We start from the raw sequence: 19,622 nt of genomic DNA on the forward strand, positions 1-19,622 counted from the left end.
GCAAAAATGATGTATTTTTAACAAAACCAACATTAATAAAACATTTAATCAAATTAGCATTAACAAGGGGCTGGAGCAATAGCACAGCGGGTAGGGCATTTACCTTACCTGGGTTCGATTCCTCTGCCCCTCTCCAAGAGCCCGGCAAGCTACCGACAGTATCCCACCCGCACGGCAGAGCCTGGCAAGCTCCCCGTGGAGTATTCGATATGCCAAAAACAGTTACAAGTCAGAGGCTCAAAGACCCAACACAAAGACCCAATTTTCCTATTCAAAAACCCCACCAAATGAGCCAGATTTCACTTAGTCCTACACTAAGTTTCTCCCTGCTGGGGAATCTCTCTTCTGCTTTCCAATAAACTTTTCTGTTTTCTACCTGATTCTGACCATATTTATTACTCAATATTGTCATTCTTGAAAATATTGACAAATTTTGGAACTGTGGATGGACACGGGGACCAGCCACCAGTAACACAATGGAGACGTTACTGGTGCCTGCAAGAGCAAATCGATGAACAATGGGAGGACAGTGCTACAGTGCTAACATTAACAAAAGAATAATAACAAAAATGTTATGTGAGGATTTTCTAGAACAGTCTGGCTGGTTTTGGGCCTCTGGGTGATGCATTTGCCCATTTGCCTGGGTACTGTTCATGATTTCCTAGTTTCCTCGGAGCCTAAGATCTGGGTAGAATCTGGGATGCTGGGAGATTGTTGACTTCCCATTCTCGGAAAGATGCCAGGAATTTAAAAGAATGTTTAAAATGTGAAACCGAAACAGCTCCGATGGAGCTCTCACAGAAGCTGGCAAGGGGAAACTGAGGCTTCCTCTCTCAGTAGCATGGCTGGACAGGGTGGGGCCAGCATGGACTTTGCCCAGCAGACAGAGCCGGGAGGTCCCCTGGCTTTCCCAGCGAGCCACTTTCCCAGCGAGCCACTTCCTCAGCAGGGCTGAAAGCCCCATGCGAGCCTGAGTCTTTTTTCAATGCAACCAGATTTCGGGAGACTGACCCCCTGGCTGGCTGGGAACTGTCCCGAATTTAGAACTGAAACTGTCTCCTTGGGCAATGCCTGTCTCAGATGAAACTGATGTGCTGGGGCTGGAGAGACCCCCAGCATCTCCCAGGGTCCCTCTACCTCCAACACTGCCAGGGTTAATTCCTGAATGCAGAGCTGGGAGTGACCCCCTGAGCACTGCTGGGTGTGCCTTCCCTACTGCAAGCCAGAAATACATAAATAAAAGAAAAGAAAAAGGGATACTTAAAAACAAAAAAACAGAACTCCAAACCTGATGTGCCTGCTTTACTGAGATGCACCCCCGCCAAGGACTGCCCCAGGCTGGTCCCTCGTGCGTCATTTCACAGTCTCTGATGGACACGTGTCCACCCTGAGGTCAAGAGGTAGTGGAGAAAGGTCGTCCTGGTCCCAGCCCCGGGAACACACATTCTATTTTCTTTTTTTTTTTTTTAATTTTTGTAATGGATCACCGTGAGATACAGTTACAGATTTACAAACTTTTGTGGTTAGGTTTCAGTCACACAATGATCGAGTACCCATCCCTCCACCAGTGCCCATTCTCCATCATCAATGTTTCCAGTATCCCTCCTGCCACCCCCTCCACCCTCCCTCTCCGCCTCTGTGGCAGGCACATTTCCTTTCACTCTCTCTCCTTTAGGGTGTTATGGTTCATAATACGGTACTAAGTGGCCATCATGTTTGGTCTATAGTCTACTTTCAGCACACATCTCCCATCCTGAGCGAATCCTCCAAGAATCATTTACTTGGTGGTCCCTTCTCTATCTCAGCTGCCTTTCCCCCCAACATATAAGGCTGGCTTCCAAGGCATGGAGCGATCCTCCTGGCCCTTATTTCTACTACCCTTGGGTGTTAGTTTCCCATTCTGTTGTTTTATATTCCACAAATGAGTGCAATTCTATGTCTGTCCCTCTCTCTTTGACTCATTTCACTTAACATGATACTCCGCTTATATGCAAATTGTTGATGTTGATCCACTTATATGCAAATTTCATGACTTCGTCTTTGGTAACAACTGCATAGTATTCCATTGGGGACACGCATTCTAATGGCAGAGAACAGCTTCTACAGTAAAAATGACATTGGTTATGGAAAGAGGGAGAAGTCAGGAATGGGTAGCGGGGGCGGGGGGACTGGAGTGGTCCAGTGATCCGGGAGAGCGTCCTTGAGGAAGGGGCTTTGGAGCTGAGCAGGATGAATAGGGTCAGCAGGTAGCAGGGGAGCTGTCCTACCAGGCAGAAGGACCTGCACGGCAGCACTCGGAGGCGGAGTGAAGGGTTGTTGTATTTTATGAAAAGGGAGGGCTTGCTCTGGATGGGAGATGCAGCTGAAAGTAGACTATAGACCAAACATGATGGCCACTTACTACCTGTATTGCAAACCACAACACCCAAAAGGAGAGAGAGAGAGAGAGAGAGAGAGAGAGAGAGAGAGAGAGAGAGAGAGAGAGAGAGAGAGAGAAAGGGAATGTGCCTGCCACAGAGGCAGGGGCAGGGGGATGGGGTGGGAGGTGGTGGGAACATTGGTGGTGGAAAATGGGCATGGGTGGAGGGATGGGTACTTGAACATTGCATGACTGAAAAGTAATCACGAAAGTGTTTTTTTTTTTTTTTTTTTTTTTTTTTCTTTTTGGGTCACACCCGGCGATGCTCAGAGGTTACTCCTGGCTCTGCACTCAGGAATCACTCCTGGCGGTGCTCGGGGGAACCATATGGGATGCTGGGAATTGAACCTGGGTCGGCCGTGTGCAAGGCAAACGCCCTACCCCCTGTGCTATTGCTCCAGCCCCGATGAAAGTTTGTTTGTCTGTAAGTGTATCGCATGGTGATTCATTAATAAATAAATAAATAAATAAATAAAAGAAAAAAGAAAAGGCTGGACCGTAGGCATCGAGAGCAGGCGAGTTGCATCGATGAGGCTAGAGAGGGTGACAGGCCTGTCCTGAGGCTCTGGCGGATTTCAGAGGAGAGTGCACGTTAGTCTTGTGGTAGATGCGGTAGGCCTCTCAGCACCTCTCAGGCACGCAGTCCTCAGTCCCCCGGAGCTATGGAAGTGTTGGCTCTTAGCTGGGCCTCAGTCATCCCTGGGCGACCAGGAATAGTTTGATCCAGAAATGCAAACATGCAACCTTCCTTGCTTCGATTTGGCACGACTCTGAAGGACCACAGCAGCTCCAGAGAGCCCCCGAGGACCAGCCTTGCTTGTGATGGTCCAACGTTTTCCTTGGTCCCTACGTCCTTCCCACCCGCTGCATCTCCCCACATCACCCCCAGGCAATCTCCATGGTAACATGTTTCCTAGGGACCCAAGACAGATTTTCTGTCTTTGGGTAGGAAGCGGGTGACCTGTCCGATGTGCATTCTATAAAGAGATGCCGGGGGCCCCGCCAAGGGTGGACGGGATCTGGCCTCAGAGGAGGCCAAAGACTAGTGAGCATGAGAGAGAACAGAATGGCTGGAGGAGGATGAGGAGATGTGGGGGAGTAAACTCTAGATCCAAGTATCCTTGTCTCCATTGTTCCTTGCTGACCCCAAGGCATCTGGGGTTTTCTTTGAAAACCAAGTTTGAAGGGCTGGGGGAAGGTGCTGGGCTGGTCTGATTAGACGTGCGAGCCTGTTCGGAGTGAGGGTCAGGCTGGCATTGCCTGTGCTTATGTCCTTTGTCGGCCTTGTCCAAGTCTCCCCAACCATTCCCAGAGTTCAAGCTGCTGAGTCCAGAGGTCACTGCCCTTCATTTCGGAGCATGTAGCAGGCACTGAGTTTGTAGGGGAAGGGGGGGGGGGTGAGGTTCTTCCCCTGGCCCTGGCAGAACAGAAGGGCCTGGTGCTGGGGGCTGAGTGAATGGCTGGGGTCAGAGCAGTCATGAGGCTACCTTGGACTCAAGAAACTGGGGTGAGTAATAGGGGACACAGGACTCCTTGGCTCTAGGAAGCCAGAGCCTGGCGTGCAAACCTGCCAGTGAGCCAACGATGGGCATACTTATTTGACAGTGTCTGGGAAAGGTGCTAAGAGCCACAGGGTGACATGGCATCGGGTGTTAGCACAAGGGGCAACGGACAAGAGTCACCTCCGGGAGGGCCTGAGCGACAGCACAGCAGGGAGGGCATTTGCCTTGCACGTGGTGAACCTGAAATCCCATATGTTCCCCCGAGCACTGTCAGGAGCAATTCCTGAGTGCAGAGCCAGGAGTAACCCCTGAGCATCGCTGGGTGTGACTCCCCCCCAAAAAACCCTCCAAAAACAAGAAAGTCATCTCAGGGGCTGAAGCAATAGCACAGAGGGGAGGACACTTGCCTTGCATGTGGCCAACCCCAATTTGATTCCTTAAATCTCATATGGTCCCTCAAGCACCGCCAGGAGTAATTCCTGAGTGCAGAGCTAGGAATAACCTCTGAGCATTGCCAGGTGTGATCCCAAAAGCAAAAAGGAAGGAGGAGGAGGAAGAAGAGGAAGAAGAGGAAGAAGGAAGAAGGAAGAAGAAGAAGAAGAAGAAGAAGAAGAAGAAGAAGAAGAGGAGGAGGAGGAGGAGGAGGAGGAGGAGGAGGACAGGCTGGAAGAGGAGGAGGAGGTAAGAAGAAGAGGAAGAGAAAGAAGAAGAAGAAGAAGAAGAAGAAGAAGAAGAAGAAGAAGAAGAAGAAGAAGAAGAGGAAGAAGAAGAAGAAGAGGAAGAAGAAGAAGAAGAGGAAGAAGAAGAAGAAGAAGAAGAAGAAGAAGAAGAAGAAGAAGAAGAAGAAGAAGAAGAAGAAGAAGAGGAGGAGGAGGAGGAGGAGGAGGAGGAACAGGAGGGGGAGGAACAGGAGGGGGAGGAGGAGGAGGACAGGCTGGAGGAGGAGGAGGAGGTGAGAAGAAGAGGAAGAGGAGGAGGAGGAAGAAGAAGAGGAGGAAGAAGAAGAAGAAGAGGAAGAAGAAGAAGAGGAAGAAGAAGAGGAAGAAGAAGAAGCAGAAGCAGAAGAAGAAGCAGAAGCAGAAGCAGAAGCAGAAGAAGAAGAAGAAGAAGAAGAAGAAATAATCATCATCATCATCTCAGATAAAGCTTGAAATACCCATCAAAATTGGCAGGGATTTGGGCGGGGTGGAGATTGCTTGCCAAGGTGTGGGGCTGTGGGGCTGGGCTGGGGCAGGGCTCCGTGAGGTGGGATGCGAGGGTGACCGCAGATCTGCCCCAGGGTGAGTCCAGGCAGGTGGCCGGGCCCCCAGTTAGGGCTTTAGGCTCCCTTGACATGGGTCTGAGCCCTGGGAGCTGGGCAGTGGTGCAGGGCTGAAGGGGGGGGGGTGTTTCTGTCTGAGGGTGTGAGCTCTGCCTGCAGGAGTCCTCCCTCTACTCCTCCGGCCTGTCTTAGAGAGCCGGGCTGGGCGGCTCCTCCCTGGGCTAGTCTGTGCCTCTTGCCGGTGAGTTTCCTAATATAGCCTGGCCATTTCCTTCCCCACGGGTGGCCAAGAGCTGCCCTCCTGTTGCAATCTCAGCTTTTCCTGGGCTTAAAGGGACCACGTCAGCCCATCTCGCGCCAAGCAGGAGGAAAAGGGAGACTGATGGATGGCATGTCACCAGCCTGTCCCACCCCGAGATCAGGTCTCGTCCCCGCTGCCTCAGTGTGCCACCGCCTCCTGGCCAGTTTGCTGTCCCCTGTTAGATGTCTTCCTTCCAAGGGGAGGGGAAGGAACACGGCTGGACAGGGGTGTGAGATTTGGCTCCAGGCGGATTCATTAGGCAAGTCCTCTGGGGCGAGTCTCACCAGGAACCTTTCACTACCTCCCTAGACATTTCCACGGGTCTGTCAGCAGGCGGCTAAGCTGGAGGAGGAGGAGGCTCGCTGGGGAGAGCTGCTTGCTCACGCTTCACTCACTCCAGTCACCTTCGCCACACGCTACCTGCCAGCGGGCCAGACGGCGGGAAGGCAGCAGTGGATGGACAGGAACACAAGTCCCACTGCCACGGACTTCCATTGTGGGGGAAGGGCACTGATCACGAAAACCAAGGGGCCAGGGAGACGTTTGCCTGGCACACAGTGGTGGTTACAACACTGGCTTGCAACCCCAGCATCGCAGAGGGTCTCCTGAGCACTGCCAGGAGTGCACCCACTCTGCACCCGAAAGAAACACATGTATGCATATCTCTTTTTTTTTTTTGGCCTTTTGGGTTACACCCGGTGATGCACAGGGGTTACTCCTGGCTCTGCTCTCAGGAATTACCCCTGGCGGTGCTCAGGGGACCATATGGGATGCTGGGAATCGAACCTGGGTCAGTCGCGTGCAAGGCAAACACCCTACCCGCTGTGCTATCGCTCCAGCCCCTGTATGCATATCTTTATGTATACTTATCTTTGTGTAGACATATTCTCAATATGTATATTTTGTGTATGTTGTGCTGGCGCGAGCCACAAGTGAACAGGGGGAGAGAGAAAGAGAGAGAGAGAGAGAGAGAGAGAGAGAGAGAGGGAGGGCGCTTAGGATAGGATAGTGAGTTTATTAGAAGCTCAGCGCTGAGGACCCCAAGTCAGAAGAGAAAGAGACTTGGAGCCCTATTTGCTGAGAGGGTCTCTCTTTTTATCCTCTAAGAGTGGGCTACAGTCTACATATCTTCTTATCAGTGAGACAGGGAATACAGAGATAACTTGCAAAACATGAAACAGTTAAAGCATCTTTTCCCTAGGGTATGACCTTCAGGTGCCCAAAGGAAAACAGTCAGTGACAGTATATCCTGCCCATCTGGTGCCACCCTCGGGTGCTATCTCCGGGCATTCCTGTATATTCCCGTAAATCTGGTGGTCTGGAGGGGGCGTCATAAAAGGCTTCTTCCTCCCTTCTCTTCTTCAACATAAGGTTCAGTTTTCTGTTTTCCAGTCCCCACTACATTTTCTTAGTACACATTATAATTTCATAATTCTTATTACATTCAGTTTCATACATAGCATGACAGTGTACACATATTAGGTGTGCAATGAGGAAAAATAAAGCGGAGAAAGGCAAGACCCCTTGTCCCGAGCAGCTTCGAGGGAGGACCCAGCGCTCAGAGCAGGGCTCGGCCAAACTCGTTCCTCTGCTTCCTTGGCAGACACGCAGACTTCCTCTCCTGTGAACGAGCCTCATCTGATCACACACGCCACCACAGGAGGGTGAGGGTCTGAAGGGAGCCCCCAGCATTGGCCTGAACCTCCACAGAGGGCAAGACTGGGGGGGTGGGGGAGAAAGAGGGGACCCCGAGCTGGAGGGGGATGAGCTGACCTTCGCTGCCAAGGTCACTGATTTCCAGCGGTTCAGTGGAGAACCTTTGAGGGGGTCACATGAGGCCATGCTATTCATGAGCAGGGGACCAGGTCATGGGGAGCACTGTCCCAGGAGATGGGGTTCTGGGCCCTCCAAGGCCACCTGCCAGCCCCCAGTGGAGCTACTCACCAGAGTCCTGGCATTCCCAAGGTGCCAGGCAAATGCCAAGGAGAATCGTCAGAGACGTGACTAGGTCCAACTCCTCAGAGAGCTTCTGTCCTCGCTGGGAGAGAAGGCCCGGAAATGACTGAATGACAGTAGAGAGAGGTGAGAGAGGCCACAGGAAATGAGGTCGACAGACCCCTCAAGGCCCCTGGGCTGCAGTCTCGAACGGGTCTTTGGAGCAGGGCCCAGGGATCTAGGGAAGAGCTGGAGGTGAGGGGACAGTGCCCAGGGCGCCTCCATCAGCAGTCCTTGTCTGGGTAGCTGGTTCCTTGGAGGACCTGGCTGGGAGGGCCGTTGGGGGCATCCTGGCCATCCTGGGCAGGAGCCGGCTCCTGTGCTGACCATCCCTGTCTCCCCAACACATTAATGAGTCCCTGTGCATTAGTGGCCTCTGAGAAGCAGAGAAACTTCGTGCCAAAGGCACAAAGACGAAGATTCGGTGCCTTTTGGGGGTGATGCCGGGAGGGGACCAGGAGCCGTGGAGTGAGAGGGGTAGGGAGCATCAGGCGTGGCTGTGTGGGGCTGCCCGGGGTGGGGGTAATATTGGGGAGAAGGCTGTACTTTCAGGGAGTGTTTCTACAGTCCGTTCCCAGAGAACTTTCCCTGACCATGTGGAGCACCGGAATCCCAGGAGTCACAGTGTCCTCTCCTGAGTGGGCAGCTGGTGTCAGGTGTTGCATTCGCAACTGCCTTTTACCACTGGTGATGGTTCTTCTCTTCCTTTGGGAGAGAGAGAGGAAGAGGATGCAGCCTGAGTGGCTTCTTGGGGGAAAAGGGGAGAGGTGGGGGCTGGGGATGCGTTTTGGGGAGTCAGCAAGACCCAGTGGCAGTTAGGCCAGCACCAAGTGAGGCAGGGAGAAGGTCGGCTATGGAGCCTTGGGGGTGAACGGCACAAAAGAGAGGGTCGGGAGGAGACACGGAAGCGCTTTGATCAGTTCATCTGTGCAGCTCAGTGGCCAGACACCTAACACCACACCACACACTTACCTGCTCACTTAAACCTCACACCACCCTAGTGAGGTAGGAGGCCATTGTTAGCTCCATCGGTATTAGCTCCAGCAGATGAGGAAACTGAGGCACAGAGAGGTGAAGGCACTTGTCTAAGGTCACCAAGTCAGTGAGGCAAGAGGCGGGTTTGGGTTGGCAGCCCGGCTGACTCCTAACTGCCACTCCTTTGCTCCTCAGCCACCCCACGGCCCCTGACGTAGGGTTCATCCCGGGCTCTCACGCGGTTGCTGCCTACACCTCACACTGGCCACCGTCCCCCACACGGGTTAGTTCCACTCCCTGGGTGTTGCTCATTTCAGTCTCAGCACACCATTGCACACTCATTCACACTCAGCACACTCATTCACACCCAATGCACCACCGTACTCATTCACACTCAGCACACCAGCACACTCAATTCACACTCAGCACACTCATTCACACCCAGTGTACCATCACACTCATTCACACTCAGTGTGCCATTGCACTCATTCACACTTAGCACACTCATTCACACCCAATGCACCATTGTGCTCATTCACACTCAGCACACCAGCACACTCAATTCACACTCATTCACACCCAATGCACCATCACTCTAATTCACACTCAGCGCACCATCACACTCTTTCACACCCAGTGCACCATCATACTCATTCACACACTGTCACATACTTATCTCATCAGTGCACTCAGCGTATCATTGCACACTCATTCACAATCAGCACACCATCCACTCATTCATACTCAGCGCACCAGCACAGACATTCACACCCAGCGCACCAGCACACACATTCACACCCAGTGCACCATCTCACACTCCTGAGCACACTTCCCCGTGGCTGTGGCCTTGCTGTTCGTGGTTTCAGTCACCCACAGTTTGAAACTATTACAGACAAGCTATTTTGAGAGAGGCCCGTGTTCACGGAACCTTTATCACAGCGGACTCTGTTTGCCAGGTGGGGCCACCACACCTGGCAGTGCTCAGGGGTCTCTCTCAGCTCTGTACTTGGGGTCACTCTGGTGCTCGGGGGACCATGAGATGCTGGGTGTGAGCCTGGGCCTCCCCTCATGCAGAGCACGTGCCCAGCCCTCTGAGCCCTCCCCGCCCCGTTCTGTCCTAGCCATGGCTATTCATCTCTCCCTGTGCCTCACACACCAGCCGTACTTTGCCACAGGCCTGTGTACAGGAAGAGGCACAGCTGATGCAGCTTGGGGGGGTCATCGGCGGCTTCGGGAATCCACTGGGACTCTGGGGTGTTCTCCGTGGAAAAGGGGGAACACGCTGTCCCTCAGAGTCACTGTCCACACTCCCAGCAGTCTCCTGTGACACGGCCAATCTCCTGTGACACAGTCTTCTGTGACCAGTCTCCTGCTTCCCGACCTTCCCAACACAGCCCCCCAAACCCCCCACCACCCCACATTTACCCGGCTCCACACATTCACCCATTCCTGAGCAGGGATGTTCCCTGGGCCGTCCCCACTGACCAGCCTTGCACACACTCAGCCTCTTTCTCCACAGCCTGGCCAGCTCCTGCAACCTGCCTGGCCAGCAGTCTCGCACCCGCACTCAGTCTTGTCTTTGTGTGGACACGCTGGCCTTGCGTGCTCTCGGAAGCCTGAGGGACACCCGTTGGACATGCTCCAGGCGTCCCTGTCACCCGCCGCGCACATGCTGTCTCACACCCCATGACGGCACACCTGCTGCCTTGCATGCCCCCCCCCCATGCAGACGCTCCCTCCTTGCAGACACATGGTTTCAGAACTGCACCCCTATTCATTCTCTCCTGGGAGTCAAACTCGGTGGGTGCTCCTTTAAATTCACCCTTAAACAGCCTCCCCTGGAAAGGAGGTGGGTGGAGAGAGCGCAGCGTGTGGAGCACATACCTGGCATGCCAGAGGCCCAATTCCATGTTGGCACCGCAGGGACCCCTCCAGCACTGCGAGGTGACGCACCGTAGTAGCACTTAAGTGGATCAGCAAGTCAGTATCGGCTTGTGAATCTAATCCTCGGGACACACCCCACAGAGATTACTGCTGGGCGAGGCTCTCCGCCTATAACGTCATAATAACAGGAAAACAGCCTCATTCAGCTTCATTCAGCCTCACTCTCTCTTGCCCCCAAAGCTCTCAGCGCACTCCCCCACAACCAGCAGTCATCCATGCGCCAGGCAAAGGGTCTGCTCTTGTCCTGTGGGGCCTGCGTAAACCTGGGCGCACACAGCAACCTCTACCTTGCAAAGTGCACTATTACGCTGGGGCCACTCACAGGACATTTTCCCACCGCGGGGCCCACTCACTCCTGGCTTGCCCACACCCATCCATCATCCATCTGCTGCCCACCTACCCACGCATCCATCCATTCACCCATCCCTCCATCTACCACCATCATGTACCCATCATGCATTCACTATCAATTCAGCACCAATCCATCCATCCACTCATCCATCCATCCACCCACCCATCCATCTATCCACTCATCCATCCATCCATCCATCCATCCATCCATCCATCCATCCATCCATCTTTTTATCCTTCCTTCCTTCCTTCCATCCATCCATTCTACTCCCACTCATCCATCGATCCATCCTTCCATATATCCCACTCCCACTCATCCATCCATCCATCTATCCACTCATCCACCCACCCATTCATCTTTCCATCCTTCCTTCCATCCATCCATCCATTCCACTCACACTCATTCATCCTTCCATCCGTCCATCCATCCATCCATCCTTCCTTCCTTCCTTCCATCCATCCATCCACCCACCCACCGACCCACTCATCCATCCATCCATTCATCCATCCATCCATCCATCCATCAATCTATCCACTCATCCATCCATCCATCCATCCATCTTTTTATCCTTCCTTCCTTCCATCCATCCATCCTACTCCCACTCATCCATCGATCCATCCTTCCATCTATCCCACTCCCACTCATCCATCCATCCATCTATCCACTCATCCACCCACCCATTCATCTTTCCATCCTTCCTTCCATCCATCCATCCATTCCACTCACACTCATTCATCCTTCCATCCGTCCATCCATCCATCCTTCCTTCCTTCCTTCCTTCCTTCCATCCATCCACCCACCCACCCACCCACTCATCCATCCATTCATCCATCCATCCATCCATCCATCCATCCACCCACCCACCCATCCGTCCATCCATCCATCCTTCCTTCCTTCCTTCCTTCCATCCATCCACCCACCCACCCACCCACTCATCCATCCATTCATCCATCCATTCATCCATCCATCCACCCACCCACCCACTCATCCATCCATATATCCATCCATCCATCCATCCACCTACCCACCCATCCATCCTTCCATTCATCCATCCATCCATCCATCCATCCACCCACCCACCCACCCATCCATCCTTTCATGCATCCATCCATGCATCCATCCATGCATCCATCCATCCATGCATCCATTCATCCTTCCATCCATTCATCCTTCCATCCATCCATCCTTCCATCCATCCATCCATCCACCCACCCACCCACCCACCCATCGATCCATCCTTCCATCCATCCATCCTTTCATCCATCCATCCATCCATCCATCCATCCATCCATCCATCCATCCATCCATCCATCCACCCACCCACCCATCCATCCATCCATCCCACTCCCACTCACCACCTCCCCCGCTCAGGCAGGGTGCCACAGCCGGCAGCGTGCAGGGATCCATCCCGACGGGACTCCGGGTGGCAGATGGGGTGCCGGGGAGGGGGAAGCCAGGGTGAGCCCGCGTGCCACGTCCCCCGCCCCCCCCGCCCCGCGGCTCCCGTTCCCTGCCCCTGACGCTTGCCGTCCTCTCCCCGCCCCGCAGGCACCTACCAAGGCCAGTTCACCAACGGCATGCGCCACGGCTACGGAGTGCGCCAGAGCGTGCCGTACGGCATGGCCGTGGTGGTGCGCTCGCCGCTGCGCACGTCGCTCTCGTCCCTGCGCAGCGAGCACAGCAACGGCACCCTGTCCCCGGACTCGCCCGCCTCGCCCGCGCCCGACGGCCCCGCGCCGCCCGCGCCCTGCATCCCGCGCGGCGGCTTCGCGCTCAGCCTGCTGGCCGGCCCCGACGCGCGCGCGCCCAAGGGGGGCCTGTTCCAGCGCGGGACGCTGCTCGGCCGGCTGGGGCGCAGCGAGTCCCGCGCGTCGCTGGGCAGCCAGCGCAGCCGGGTCAGCTTCCTCAAGAGCGAGCTGAGCTCGGGCGCCTCGGACGCCGCGTCCACCGGCAGCCTGGCCGAGGGCGCCGAGGGCGCGGACGACGCGGCGGCGCCCTTCGACGCCGACATCGACGCCACCACCACCGAGACCTACCTGGGCGAGTGGAAGAACGACAAGCGCTCGGGCTTCGGCGTGAGCGAGCGCTCCAGCGGCCTCCGCTACGAGGGCGAGTGGCTGGACAACCTGCGCCACGGCTACGGCTGCACCACGCTGCCCGACGGCCGCCGCGAGGAGGGCAAGTACCGCCACAACGCGCTCGTCAAGGGCACCAAGCGCCGCGTGCTGCCGCTCAAGAGCGGCAAGGTCCGGCAGAAGGTGGAGCACGCCGTGGAGGGCGCCCAGCGCGCCGCGGCCATCGCGCGCCAGAAGGCCGAGATCGCCGCCTCCAGGTAGGACGCGCGCCGGGGCGCTGGCGGGAGGGCGCGGCCCGGCCAGGGGTCCCCCAGGACACCCGGGCGGTTTGCTGAGAGGCACGCCGGGCTCTGATGGTCCCTAGCGGCCCCGTGCATGCAGCCCCCTCACTCCACCATCCACCTTGTCCTTCCCGCCGCTGGGCGGTGAGTCCATCCCCCCAGCCCCGCTACCCACCCTCTACCTTCAGTCTTGACTGTCTGTGACACCGGCCCGAACGACCTCACAGTCGCCCAGCCATATCCTCACTGACCCTGTCTGCCCGGCCAGCTCTCTGGTCTTTCACCCACCCAGCCGTCCAGGTGCCCGCTCAGCTGTTTCACCCATTCCAGGCTCACAGCCAGGTTCAGACGTACCTTCAGCCCCCTGCCGGTCCCTCTTCCACCTGCCATCCACACTCACATGGACAGCTTTGTTCGTCAGCGTCCATCCAGGTGCTTTCATCACTCAGCCAGGCTTACCTCTGCTGAAGCAACATCTCTTCTCAGTTACCCCGGCATCTACCACCCGTTCATCCATCTGCCACCCACCCACCCACGTGTCCATCCATTCACCCATCCATCCATCTACCATCTACCCATCATGTATTCACTATCAGTCCAGCACCAGCCCATCCATCCATCTACCCATCCATCACCCATGCATGCATTTCATCCATTCCCTGCCCATCATCCATCCACCCCTCCATCCATCCACCCCTCCATCCATCCACCCCTCCCTCCCTCCATCCATTCCCCACCCATCATGATCCATCCGTCCATCACCCATGTATCCATCCACTCCCCGTCCATCATCTATCTGTTATGACCCCATCGATCACCCATTCATCCATTGATCCTTCCATCATCCATTCATCATCCATCCCTACATCATCCCTCCATCCATCCCCCATCCATCCATGCAACTACCTTCATCACCCAACCATATTTCTCCCCAACTATTCATCCACTCAACAACTGTCCACTCTGCGCCTCCCCTTTCTTCCCTATTCAAGCCCATCTAATGTCTTTTCATTATACTTCAGGAAAAGTTTTAATAACCCAAACATTAATTGCATCTGCTGTGTGTACGGCACTAGTTCGAGTGACATGATTTCAAAATATAGATAGATTCACTCTCCTTGATGACCTTGTACCATCAGTTCTGTTCCTATTTCAATTTTACAAACGAGCTAAGGCAGGGCTTAGAGAAACAAGGTGACTTGTCCCCAATCCCTCGGACTGTGAGTGACCCCACCCAAGAGGCTTCTACCCCCATCACTTCATTTCTCCTTCCCTTCTCTGGCCCTGGATTTGTACTCTGTGCTCATCATGCTGGTCTAAAATCACCTGTAGTTCTCCCTGTCAATGGGGTTTTAGGTGGTGGGAGTTCTGCAGGTGGTTCTGTTGAGGCCCAGGGAAGAAGCTCCGGCCTTGAGGTGTTCAGTGGTGAGCAGACCCGGGGCTAGACGGGGTTCTGTCATCTTTCAGCACAAAGACTTGGGCAAATCGGTTAGTCCTTCTGGGCCCTGCCATTGTTCAGTACATCTGTTTTTCTGATATTAGATCTGAGATCCAGGGAAGCCCCCTGATTTAGCAGAGCCGGTTTAGGACCAAGTGCTCATGCCATGTATCACCCACACTCTTATGAGTAAAAGGGTATTATGAATAAAAGATTTTACCCTTAAAGTTAAAACTTACATTGGAATGCTGTTCTCTATATCTTATTTTTATTTTTTTGGCCACATTGAGTGCTCAGGGATTACCCCTAGCTCTGTGTTCAGGGATAGCTCTTGGTGGGGTTCAGGTCATATATGGTGCTGGGGATCAAACCCTGGTAAGCCATGTGCAAGACTAACACCCTACCCAGTGTATTATCCTGTGGGCCCCAATTTTGGCTTTAAAATATGAAGCAAAGACAGTTCAGAGATTTCCCACACTGCCGCTGATCCTTTTCTTTTTAATGGTCTTGTCTTATATAACCTTTGTACCGTTGCCTCAATATTGCCTCATTACTATTGTGCCATTACTATTGTGTCAAATCCAAACATCATTTGAATTTTGCTAGTTTATCTAATTTTTTTCTAGTTGCCTCTTTTTCTGGTCCCGATGCCAGCCAGGGCCGCACCTGCACAGACCCTGCAACACCTCCCTATGCCTCTTCTGAATCGGGTACTGACTCTCATGATCTCTCCTCTCAAACGGGATCGGTGCTCATTCCTCCTTCCACGGGGAAACAGCCCGGCTCATGTGGCGTGTGTGAAGCTGAACCCAGATTCACACCTTAGTCTTTCCAGAGCCACAGCCTCTGATCTTAGCTCCCTCTGGGCCTGCTCACCTGAAAAATTTACCTCTTAGAAAACCCCCAAAGTTCCTCGTAGGGCTCGTGGGAGGTCGGTTAGTAAAGGGGCAGCAGAGAGACCAGCGGGAAGTAGGGAAGTTTGGGGTCCTGGGCACTCGTGCTGGCCTGCTTTGCACTGTTTTGAAAGGAGGTGTGTGAGGGGGTGTAAGTTAATATTAGGAGCCACGCGTGCTGCAGATGAATCTGAGTGTCCCTGAGAATGGACTTGCCCGGAGGGAAGGCTCTGCCCACCCATTGTCCTTACACCTCGTGTCCCAAACTTGCATCTTCTGCACCGCCACCCCTGTCCCCAACCCCTGGTTCCAGTTTTGCTACATGCACCACCTCTGTTCCTTTGAAACTTGTCTCCAGAGCAACCTCCTTAAAAAAATCCCCATGTTCCAGGGCCAGAGTGATAGGGCAGAGGGCAGGGCCTTGCATGTAGTCGACCCGGGGTTTGATCCCTGACATCACACCGTGGTCCCTCGAGCAGTGGCAGGAGTGACCCCTGAATGCAGAGCCAGGAGTAGGCCCTGAACCTCACTGGCTGTGGCCCCAAAATGAACAAAAATTCCCTGTGTCCACCTGTCCGCCAAATGCAAAGGAAGGTTTTCTAGTTACTGCTGAAAAGGGCGTGTGCCGTGGCAGCGGGTGTTTGAGTCAGATCAGCCTGGATTCCGGGATGCTGAGCTAAAACCTGCTTAAGAGGCAGGCGCTGTGGAACCAGGACGTGGCACAGGGCTTAGGGTGTGTGCCTTGCCCAATTCTACCCCCAGTGACACAAGACCCCCCAACCCAAACCATTAGCAGGAGCAGCCCTGGGAGCCCCGGAAGTGGCCCCGATGGCTTCCAGCACTGCATAGCCCAAGCCATAGCACCCCATCCTTGGGGCCTGGCATTGAACTTCTGGCCTGATTGAGAATCACTGAGAGGGTCCCAGGCCTCCTGAGTACTCCTTGGGTGCCCCATCCCCCAATAAATGAGACACTGGAAAGAAACAGGCAGAGAAAACATTGCCTGATCGAGGCTTGTCCCGGGTTACCCAACCCAGATCTGTGGCTGTTTCGTGGGGTGACTCTGCACAGTGGGCACTGTTTCGGGGACCCCCTCTGCTCTGCATACCCTCCTCTCGGGGATATCAAGCTGTCCTAGGCTTGGGCTAAGGGAAGGTCTTGGTAATTGCCCATGTTTGGGCCTGTTCTTTCCTTTTTATTTCCGAACATTCTTTGCTGCTGTGCGGATAGATCTGGAGAGTATCATGCTGAATGCAGCCAGACTGTTTTCCTTCACAAGCTTTTTATTTCTGATTCAGACGGGTGCCCGAGCACAGGCCGCCCCGTGGCTCCGAGGGGGTCATCATCCTCCAGGGCAGAGCGGGGAGGATAGTCCAGGACACCCAGGGAGGCGAGAGGAGCAGAGCATCATGAGCTGCCCCAGCGGGCTAGGAAGGGTCCCTGCAGGGGATGGGTGAGGGGGTCGGGGGAGGGGGGGCAGCTAGAGAACGGGGAGGAGCCCCTCCGGCAGAGGCACAGGGTGAGACCCCACGGGGTGTGGGTGCTGAGGCGGGCGGGGGCTTCAGGAGGGACTTGGAACGGCCTGGCTCACGTGTTTCCCATTTCCCATTGGGTGCGCGACGCTTAGTGTGTCATTGAACCCACTCATTCCAGTTCTAACTGTGGCGTAGAGATCTCGAAAAACATACCCCGGGTCACAGCTCGGAAGGAGACCAGAGCTCCTGGGCGGGAGTCCAGGGTGCTAGCGTGGGGCCACGGGGCCACGTCCCCTGCAACGTGCTTCTCGCCTGCTCGCTCACTGCCTTTTTCTTGCTCACACATTTGGGAACACAGACTTGTTTAAGGAAATCTGGAATAACGGAGCATGGAAAGTCCCAAGCCTCCTCCCCTACATTCCCCTTTTCAGGGCTCACAGAAGAATTTTCCCTTCTTCCTTTCACTTATTCTCCCTCCCCCCAGATCAGTCCTCCCCCCGACACACACACACACACACACACACACACACACACACACACACAAACACACGGGCTTACCTCCTTGTCTTCTTCAGCCTATTTTGACTTAATAGTTTTTGAGATCTTCCCATCATCTGCAAATTGATCCACTTACGCTTTTTTTTTTTTTGGGAATTTTTGGGGGTCACACCTGGTGGTGCTTAGGGGTTAGTAATTCCTGGTTCTACACTCAGGGATCACTACTTCTGGTGCTTGGGGGCCATATGGGATGCCAGAGATCAAACCCAGGTTGATCGTGTGCAAGGCAAACACCCTCCCGGCTGTACTGTCGCTCTTGCCCCCACCTTGTGCTGTTTTTTTGGGGGGTGAGGTGGGTAAGGGGCTTACCTAAAGCAGTGTTCAAGGACTGCTCCTGGCTCTGTACTCAGGGATCACTCCTGGTCGATGTAGGAGACCATCTGGGGTGCCGGGGATGGGACTGGCCGGCAGTGAGCAAGGCGGGCACCCTGCCCTCCGTGCTATGTCTCCGGCCCTTCTGCCTTTTAACCCCCACATCCTCCCCCACAGCTGGAATATACCGTGAGTACTCGCATGGGACCAACCCCAGGGAGGTTGCAACTTTTCACAGTGTCGTGGTCACTCTGCATGTCCTCGGCCAGGCCTTCTTGCCCCTGGTGCTGGCCGCAGCGTGAGACTCCTACACGTACCCGAAGGCCGCGGCTACTGTCCTCAGACCCTGGCCCTGAACTGTGTGTGAATCACTGGGAGGGTCCCAGGCCTCCTGAGTGTCGCTTGTCCCTCCCGACCCTGTGTCACTCGAGTCAAAGAGACATTGGCGGAGAGAGACGCCATCGCCTGATGCCATCTCTTGTCACTGGTTACCCAGTGCACAGGTGCGGCTGACTCACGGGGTGACTCCGCACAGCTGGCACTGTTTCGGGGCCCCTCTGCTCTGCACCCCACCCCCGGGAATCTTGCGCCAGGCCTGGACTCGGTCTATGGGAAGGTGTAAGTAATCACTCTTGTTCAGTTATGGGGCTGCCTCACCTAGGACCTTGTTCCACCTGTCCAGGCCCCGCGGGAATGCCTCAGGAATCTAAACCCCATAACCTGCAGGGTTTTTTTTTCTTTTCGGGTCACACCCAGCGATGCTCAGGGGTTGCTCCTGGCTCTGCACTCAGGAATTACCCCTAATGATGCTGGGGGATTATATGGGATGCTGGGAAGTGAACCCGGGTTGGCTGCGTGCAAGACAAACGCCCTACCCGCTGTGCTATCACTCCAGCTCCTGCAGTTTGACCAGGAACACACACGCCATTGCTGCCCAAAGCTAAATTCTGTGGTCTTTCTCCAGACCAGAATGGATAAACACACCCCAGAAAATGATGTCGAATTGCTCAGTTGAAAAGAATTGGCTTATGAGCACGCTTAGCAGAAGCCCAGGTGAGCTCTGATGGACTGGAGCCCACTGACCTCTCCTGGCCTCCACCCCACCCAAGCAGGGAACGGTGGGGTGTTCCATCACCCCCCTGACCTTGGTCAGCAGCTACGCCCCTGGGTTGCTCATCTGTCTTAGTCCCAGTGTTTCTGCCTCACCTCCTTGGACTCCTAGGTACAGGGGTTCCAGAGAGGCTGGCGAGAGGGCTCAGTGAGCTGGAGTGCATGCTTGATGGACACGTAGGAAGCCCAGGTTGATGCCGGGAAGTGATGACCCGGGAGCACTGCCAAGGTGACCTCCGAGCACAGAGCCTGCAGTGGCCCCTGAGCACTGCCCCTGTGGCCCTTCTACAGGGGCCTCCATGATGGTTTAACCCTGCCGTGTTGGCATGGCCCCAGAACCCAGACTCCTGCCCTCCGTCACATCCCTTCTTGCAGATGGACAGAGCCCTTTGCCCCCTTGGACCGAGGACTGGGGAGAATGGAATTTCCTGAGTGGTCACGCGGAATTCTGTGACACGGCCGAAGCAGCTGTGATCGAGCCGAGGGGTCTGGAGAGAGCAGAGCTCAGTCACCGTCGGGGCAGCCGATGTCTAAACCAGAGGGCGGCGGGGTTGGGGGCCCCGGCCTTCCGTCACGGAGCCTGGGCAGCTGGAAAAGGCCAGAGAGGGCAGCACAGCCGGGGAGGACATGGCCCGGATAGAGGCAGGGAGGCCCCGGAGGGGGACTGAGACCAGGGGTCCGGAGTGGGGGTGGCAGACAACAGGGAGGAGCACGCGGGAGCCCGGGGCACG

At 55.0% G+C, this 19,622-nt stretch overlaps 1 protein-coding gene and 1 non-coding gene across 2 annotated transcripts in view; both read left to right on the forward strand.

Moving 5' to 3' along the window:
• Positions 1 to 19,622, forward strand: part of JPH2 (junctophilin 2) — a 68,039-nt gene that overhangs the window by 13,177 nt on the left and 35,240 nt on the right. The window contains exon 2 of the mRNA XM_056121756.1: positions 12,298 to 13,081. Within this exon, the coding sequence (XP_055977731.1) occupies positions 12,298 to 13,081 (784 nt within the window). The remainder of the gene's footprint in view (positions 1 to 12,297; positions 13,082 to 19,622) is intronic.
• LOC130030931 (small nucleolar RNA U3) lies at positions 8,015 to 8,223 on the forward strand. Its single transcript, XR_008793579.1, has one exon. It is a non-coding gene; the product is annotated as a small nucleolar RNA U3 (small nucleolar RNA).

Source organism: Sorex fumeus, unplaced genomic scaffold (genome assembly GCF_029834395.1).
Source record: "Sorex fumeus unplaced genomic scaffold, SorFum_2.1 ptg000044l, whole genome shotgun sequence".
Lineage (NCBI taxonomy): Eukaryota > Metazoa > Chordata > Mammalia > Eulipotyphla > Soricidae > Sorex > Sorex fumeus.